Source organism: Corapipo altera, unplaced genomic scaffold (genome assembly GCF_003945725.1).
Source record: "Corapipo altera isolate COAL_440 unplaced genomic scaffold, ASM394572v1 82098, whole genome shotgun sequence".
NCBI classification, from domain to species: domain Eukaryota; kingdom Metazoa; phylum Chordata; class Aves; order Passeriformes; family Pipridae; genus Corapipo; species Corapipo altera.
Genome location: NW_020885930.1, coordinates 999 through 8487, shown reverse-complemented (window position 1 = coordinate 8487; position 7489 = coordinate 999). Strand labels below are relative to the sequence as shown.

The 7489-nt window shown below is 41.4% G+C and overlaps 1 protein-coding gene across 1 annotated transcript; it reads right to left on the bottom strand.

The window, feature by feature from the left end:
- Positions 1–2821: 2821 nt before the first annotated feature.
- On the bottom strand, positions 2822–6888 carry LOC113940896. The gene is made up of 2 exons (XM_027632044.1): positions 4068–6888; positions 2822–3030 (listed from the first exon to the last, which is right to left on the bottom strand). The coding sequence occupies exons 1-2, from the start codon at positions 6250–6252 to the stop codon at positions 2822–2824; spliced, it is 2394 nt and encodes a 797-aa protein (XP_027487845.1). The 5' UTR covers positions 6253–6888.
- Between the last annotated feature and the right edge of the window lie 601 nt (positions 6889–7489).

The window sequence follows — 7489 nt, the reverse complement described above, 5'->3', positions numbered from 1 at the left end:
ATATACATGCTTGACTAAATCCTTTGATTATTGTTTCCATTTCTACAGCACATTCCATACTCACAAACAAGGTTGCTAACTTACTACTTTGGAGTGTTGCTTTCTAGGCCTACTCTCTTACTAAGCCTTAGCCATTCTACTACTACTAAATTTAAATTGCTCTGTAACATGTCCCCCCTTTTGAGCATTCTTCAGGCTTTGCCTGCAAGGATGCTCAAATGTAGCTATCTTCAGGCTGCAGTCTCTTGATAGGCAGGGGGTGGTCCATCTTGCGGTGAGATTACTTCTTTTCTTGTTATAGCTTTCATGATGCGTCTCGTATGTTGACCCTCTTTTACAATCATTCCTAAAAGACACTTATAGACAGTTATGGTTATGACAATAATTATTACAATCAATATTCCGTACTGGATAACAGAAGATATCCATCCTGACACATGAAGACCTAGGGAGCTGAATAATTCTCCTATCCAATTGTGCTCCGCTTCCTTTTGGATTTCATGGACATTTCCTTCAATTTGTTCAAGTTGATTAATGTCTTTTTCAACTTCTTGAGTGACATTTGGGATGTGTACACAACAATGCTCGTTCTTTGCATGCAGGTAGCCGCAAACTCCATGTTCCTTAAGTAATATCAGGTCTAATGCCATGCGGTTTTGTATGGTCATTCTAGAGGTGGCTTGTAATTGTAAATTTAGATCTTTAAATCCTTTCTTAGTGACTGCTGTTAACCTTTCAGTTTGTCCCATTAATTTAAACAACATCTCTCTGTTACGGTATGTTGAGATTGGTGTAAACAGAGATTCTAATACCCATCCAAATTTAACTCCTGCTGATGGTTCATGCCAATCTCCCAACCCCAAGTCATCAATATTTTGACTAATTTCTCTTTTTCCTCGTGGTTGTATTTCTACTGATGTTAACTTATCCTGCTTCCAGAATGGACAGAGAGTAGGTATCCCTAGTGTGACAGGTACAACCGGACCATCTATTGGCATGTGGGTGGTCCACTGGCCATGCCCCATTACCCACACCAAATTTCCTGGACTCCTAACTGTGGTGGTACGGCAATCAATGTTTTTCACAGATCCCTTAATAGTATGATTATATCCTCGACATTCACATCCTAACTGCAAGAGTGTTTTGACTGGTATTAAACCTATTTCATTGTCTGGGGTATCACATGTGTATATTCGAGTACAATTCCAATTCTCCTTTGTATGTGTTTCTGTCCTCCAATTATGATTTCCTCTATTTCCTGTAGAATAAGTTTGATTCCTTTTCCCTTTCCAGTGAATACACCACTGTACTTTTCCAATATAACTATAAGTCTCTAACAGACTGGGTCCCCAAATTGTTTGCCACTCTTCCATGGTTGTAGAGCTAGTAATATTTTGACATACTTCTTCTTGTTTTTCTCGTTTTATTTGAGCTGGAACTTTAGAACATGGGTATTTTACTGAATCTATAACTAAACAAGATCCCTTTAATTTGTTAATGTTTTCGCTTGTTACCCATGTTCCAACTACTACCCATCGGAAAAATCCAGGCATCTGTTCACATTGTTTTTTAGTCATTTTGTCCCTTAATAAACATGCATCAGTCATTTCATTCCATGTTTTGGTTACAAATCTGCAATTCCATGTAGTGTTTTTAAACATTTTAGGAATTTCTGGCACTGGAATTATTCCCCATGGGATTGGGTCTCCTGCAGCATGAGGCATAGGGAGACATGCAGTGATTTTTGTGACATTCTGTACTCTCCCAAAATCACGAATTAGGTCTACGACTAGGTTTTCTTGTTCTACTTCTCTATCTGGAATCTGCAGGTTACTTACTTGCCGGGTTATTCTTTCAGTCCTTATGTAGACGGCAGTGATTCCAGTATCCCACCAGTCATCTCTACTTATCCAGCAAGTATATTGGCCCTCATCTTCTCCTCTTCGTATTTCTTTGATTTTCAAAACTATTGCATCTGCCCTCTTTTCAATCTGATGTCTCTTCCCGACTTTCAAGTTCTGTCCCTTAAACCACCACCCATATTCAGAATACTGTCCTTCTGGAATTTTGCAACTTAGAATCAGATCTCTTCCTTCCTGGGTCGGGTAAACACTGTGTTCTGGTCTGACTCTTACTCCTTGATGTGGTACGGCTACTGCTGTCCTTACCCCGTAATCTTTTTCTTCCCCACATGAGACCACACAAAGAAATGTACCTTCTGTTTTTCCTACTCTGGGATTAGAAATATTCAGCCACCCTTTACTTCCCTTACTATTTGACCACCAGTTAACTCCTTGACTTTGTGATTCCCAAAACTGATTTGCCATGTTCAATTTCCACCATTTTACTTTAACTGATTTTTGACAATCATCAAATTGGAAGGTACAATTGATTTTTAAGGGAGGACCATCCCACATGTCTGATTGTTTCCTAGTGGGCATAACTCGTACTTTGGTCACCGTTTTCTGAGTCGTGTTTATTGTCCGTATTTCTATATGTCCATAATCAAAACTTTCCCAAATCCAAACTACACACATATATGTTCCTTCCATAGCTTTAGACACTTTGGGTACCTGCAGAATGGTATAACCTTTTTGTTGTGTAGCATCCCAAACTGTTGTCACTCCTTCTGTCATGATTTGATCTTGATCTCTCCATCTCCACTTGACGTTAACATCTCTTAATTCAGCTCCCTGGTCATCAGAAAATAGACAGGTTAAATTCACATCAGTGTACTCTGGTACAAATAAATAAGGATCCGGGGTCTCAATTCTCACGGTGGTCTCTGCTAAACTTATCAACCCCAGGAATACTACGATCCTCAACGGTTGGCTCGAAATACCATCTTTGTAGGTGAGAGACGTTCTACTGACCACGAGACTGGAACCTTCTTGATTCGGGTGTAATGGATCCAATTGTCGATTCCTTCGACCTTCACCGCCGTGTAAGTGGTCATTATCACCTGACGAGGACCGTCCCATGTTTCCTTTAATGGTTCCACCGACCAGTTTTTCACATAGACTTGGTCTCCTGGAGAAATGTTATGAACCGGATTCTCCAGGGGTAGAGGCCGATTCCACTGCAGTGCTCCTCTGAGGGCTGTGAGAGTTTTGTTTAAAGATAACACATAGTTAAACACTGCTTGATCCCCCACCACATGAGGATCCCCTTGATAGGTAGCTGCATGATAGGGCTTGCCATACAATATTTCGTATGGACTTACTCCTATTCTCTCCCTGGGTTTGATCCTGATTCTCAACAAGGCAAGTGGTAGTGCTTGGGGCCACTGAATTTTTGCTTCTTGACAGATTTTCTTTAATTGACCTTTCAACGTCTGATTCATCCTCTCTACCTGTCCACTGGATTGCGGTCTCCATGGTGTATGGAGATTCCACGCTATTCCTAGCACAGCAGATATTTCTTGCACTATCCCTGCGGTAAAGTGTGACCCTCGATCAGATGATAACCCTAGAGGTATCCCAAATCTCGGAATAATTTCTCTCAGGAGAGTTTTTACTTCTTTTGCTTGATTAGTCCTGCATGGAAAGGCTTCTGGCCATCCTGAAAAGGTACAAACATATACTAACAAATACTTATAGGATTGGGCCTTAGGCAACTCAGAAAAATCTATTTGCAAATAATCTCCTGGTAATTGTCCTATCTGTAATTTTCCCATCTGTACCTGCTTTCTGACTACTGGGTTTTTATACACATGGGACACATTGCATTTATCCTTTTTGCTAATGTTAACATCTGGTTTGAGAGAACCTCATTTTTCAAAAATTTTACCATTGCTTCTGCACCCCAGTGGCACTTATTGTGTTCCGTTTCGAGTACTGCTTTCATTATTCTGACAGGTAGAATCACTTGTCCTGTGGGGGAAATATACCACCCTTTAACATTTTTCCTTGCTTCTGTCATTTGAGCTAATTTCTCATCTTCCTGTGAATAATGTGGTTTTTCTTCCATATATGCTATTGCTGGATTATTTCGAACGGGCAAAAGAGCCATCTGAGTCCATACTTCTCTTGCGGCTTGTTTAGCCGCTTGGTCAGCCTGTCGATTACCTTGAAATTCCCGTCCAGGATCAGTCTGATGTCCTTTGACATGCATTATTGCCACTGCTGAGGGCTTGTGTATTGCCTCTAATAATTGTAAAATTTCTTCCCGATGTTTAATCGTTGACCCCTGAGAAGTAAGAAGTCCCCTCTCTTTCCAGAGTACTCCGTGAATATGAACTACCCCAAAAGCATATTTGGAGTCAGTCCATATATTAACTCTCCTTCCTTGGCTTAATATTAAAGCTCTCACCAATGCCCATATTTCGGTCTTTTGTGCAGACGTACCTGGGGGTAGTGCGTTTGCTTCTATCACTTGTTGTAGAGTGACCACTGCGTACCCAGCATACCTGGTGCCATTCTCCACAAAGCTAGATCCGTCGGTGTACAACTCCCAGTCAGGATCTGGCAATGGTTCGTCTTTCAAGTCTCTTCTGCTCGCGTAGACTTGTTCAATGGTCTCTACACAGTCATGCTCCAGGATACCTTCTTCCTGTGTAGACCTAAGGAATTCTGCTGGCTTGAGATGGTTAGTGATTTTCAGTTCAACATCATCTTGCTCTCTTAACAAAACTTGATACTGTAACATACGGCTAGATGAGAGCCAATGCCCCCCTTTTTGTTCTAAAACTGCTATGACCATGTGGGGCACGTACACTACCATGTGTTTTCCCAGAGTCAATTTTCGTACTTCTTGTATTAAAGTAACCGTCACTGCCACAGCTCTGAGACACCCCGACCATCCCCCACTTACTGCGTCTAACCGTTTGGAGAAATACCCAACCGGTCTCTTCCAGGATCCTAATTGCTGAGTGAGTACTCCTAAAGCCATTCGTTGTCTCTCGCAGACATAGAGCTGAAATTCCTTGGTTAGGTCCGGTAGTCCCAGGGCAGGTGCTTCCTGGAGGGCTCTTTTCAGTTCTTGGAACGCTTTCTCTTGCTTCGTCCCCCAGGTCAGCTTGGGCTCCTTTACTGTTTCATATAAGGGTCTGGCAGTTAGTCCAAAGTTGGGAATCCACAGTCTGCACCACCCGACCATTCCTAAAAAAGATCTTAGTTCTTGATTATTTCGGGGCACAGGGATAGCACATATTGCTTGAACCCTATTTGTTCCTAAGCGTCGAATTCCTTGAGAAATTTCGCACCCCAGATAGATAACTTTCTGTTTTACTAATTGAGCCTTTTCTTTTGAGACCCGATAGCCTGCTTGTCCCAACATGTTTAACAGTTCAATGGTTAACTGACGACAGAGTCCTTGTTCTGTAGCCCCTAGGAAGATGTCATCTACATATTGCAGTATTATATATGAAAAAGGGGATTCCTTTACCTGTGTAGTCTTCCACTCTTCAAGTTCTTTTGCTAACTGATTACCGAATATCGTAGGTGAACATTTAAATCCTTGCGGTAATCGAGTCCACGTAAGCTGTCGCTTCCGTCCAGTCTCTGGGTTTTCCCATTCAAAGGTAAAAATTTTCCAACTTTCCCGTGCCAATGGTATGCAGAAGAAGGCATCCTTCAGATCAATCACTGTAAACCACTGAAATCTCTCAGAAACAGATGTTAACAAGGTGTAAGGGTTAGCTACAACCGGGTGGATGTCTTTTGTGATGAGGTTTATTGCTCTCAAGTCTTGCACTAACCTATACTTACCATTTGGTTTTCTTATTGGAAAAATGGGAGTATTGAACTCTGACTCACATTCCTTTAATATCCCTAAAGTTAAAAATTGTGTAATCATTGGAGCTATTCCTTTCCTAGTTTCTAAACTAATTGGGTATTGTCGCACTTTAACGGGTTGTGCTCCTTCTTTTAATTCTATTCTAACTGGAATAGTAGCTTTAGATATTCCAGGGACCCCTGTTTCCCATACCCAAGGTACTACAGCCTGTTCTATTTCCCGCGGTATCTCTTCCTTTTCTACTTCTTTCACAACGAAAATTTTTGCTAAGTTCTCTTCCGGAATTTCCATCTTGACCCTCCCTTTTTCAAATATAATTTTAGCTTGCAAGGCTGAAAGCAAATCCCTTCCTAGTAAACATTCAGGACTGTTGGGCATGTACAAAAATTGATGATCTAATTCTTTTCCTCTAAATTTGATATCTAGAGGTCGTAAAAACGTCTTTTCCTCTATCTGTCCTGAAACTCCTACCACCCGTACAGTTGAATCACTTAATGGCCCCATCAATTTATTCATTGCCGAAAAACTAGCTCCAGTGTCTATTCTAAATTCTGTCGGTTCTCCCTCTACTTCTAAAACTACTTTTAAATCCCGGTCTAGTCAGTTTTGATTCTGGTAATTCCCTAACATAAATGCTTGGGCGACACCTTGCGGCGTGCCCATATTAACAGGGTTTTGCGAATTTGCAAAGCTCTGGGGACTCCACGGATTTATTCCATTTCCAGCATTCAATGGGCATTCGTTTTTCCAATGTCCTAGTCTTTTACAAAGAGCACATTGATTTGGTCCTATCCTACCACGTCCTCCCCCATATTGATTTCCAAATCCCGACTGGTTGTTAAATCCTCTACCTATTCCTCCCCGTCCCCTATTACCACGGCCTCTTCCCCTATGGCCACTAGTTCCATTGTTCCCTCCTGAAGTTTGCAAAAGTGCTAACAAGCTTGTTTGCTGCTTCTTAGTAGCTTCCTTTTCTCTATTATTGTACACCTTCCAAGCTACTTCTAATAATTTTTCCAAATCTCTTGTCTCCTCACCTTCCAACTTCTGAAGTTTTTTCCTAATGTCTTCTTGTGATTGTCCCATAAAAATCAATGCTAATTGCAATTTTCCTGATTCAGCTTCAACATCTAAATCTGTGTATTTCCAAGCTGTGTCTTTTAACCTCTCCAAAAAGGCTGAAGGAGATTCCCCCTTATCCTGTCTTACTGAGTATAACTTTGACCAGTTTAACGTTTTAGGTATCCCACTTCGTACTCCCTCTACCAACAATTCCTGGTAAATTCTTAACTTTTTATAATCTCCAGACACATTTGGATCCCACTCGGGATCTTCCCGAGGTACGAAATCAATTACTGTTCCCCGCGCCGCCCGGGGTAGAGTTCGAATTCTTTCTTTCGCTCTTTCCACCATCACTCTTAATACCATTTCTTTTTCTGTTGAATCCAGAATTGTATCTAACAATACCTGTAAATCATTCCAGTCCAGATTTTGAGTTTTTATAACCATTTTTATAATACGAGCCACCTGCTCCGGATTTTCTCTATATGTCCCAGCTGACTGTTTCCAAATTAATAAATCATTAGGTGAAAAAGGAACTTTTACCATGACCTTTCCCCCATCTGCTCCAACTGCTTCCCGCAAAGGGGCCATCAATCTAGGGGGTGAGGGCGAAACGTCTGTCCCCCTCTCTTTTCTCTACTCCTTCCCCTTTCTTTTCACCCCTTCCGAGTCCGTTCTGTTAGTGGAGTTC

What these genes read in the sequence shown, in the direction of transcription:
- LOC113940896 (XM_027632044.1), bottom strand. Translation starts at nt 6,252, where the DNA reads ATGAATAAATTGATGGGGCCATTAAGTGATTCAACTGTACGGGTGGTA. An exon ending in TCCTGGACGGGAATTTCAAG is followed by an intron (nt 3,031 to 4,067) that starts GTAATCGACAGG and finishes ACATTTCTCCAG; the next exon opens with GAGACCAAGTCTATGTGAAA.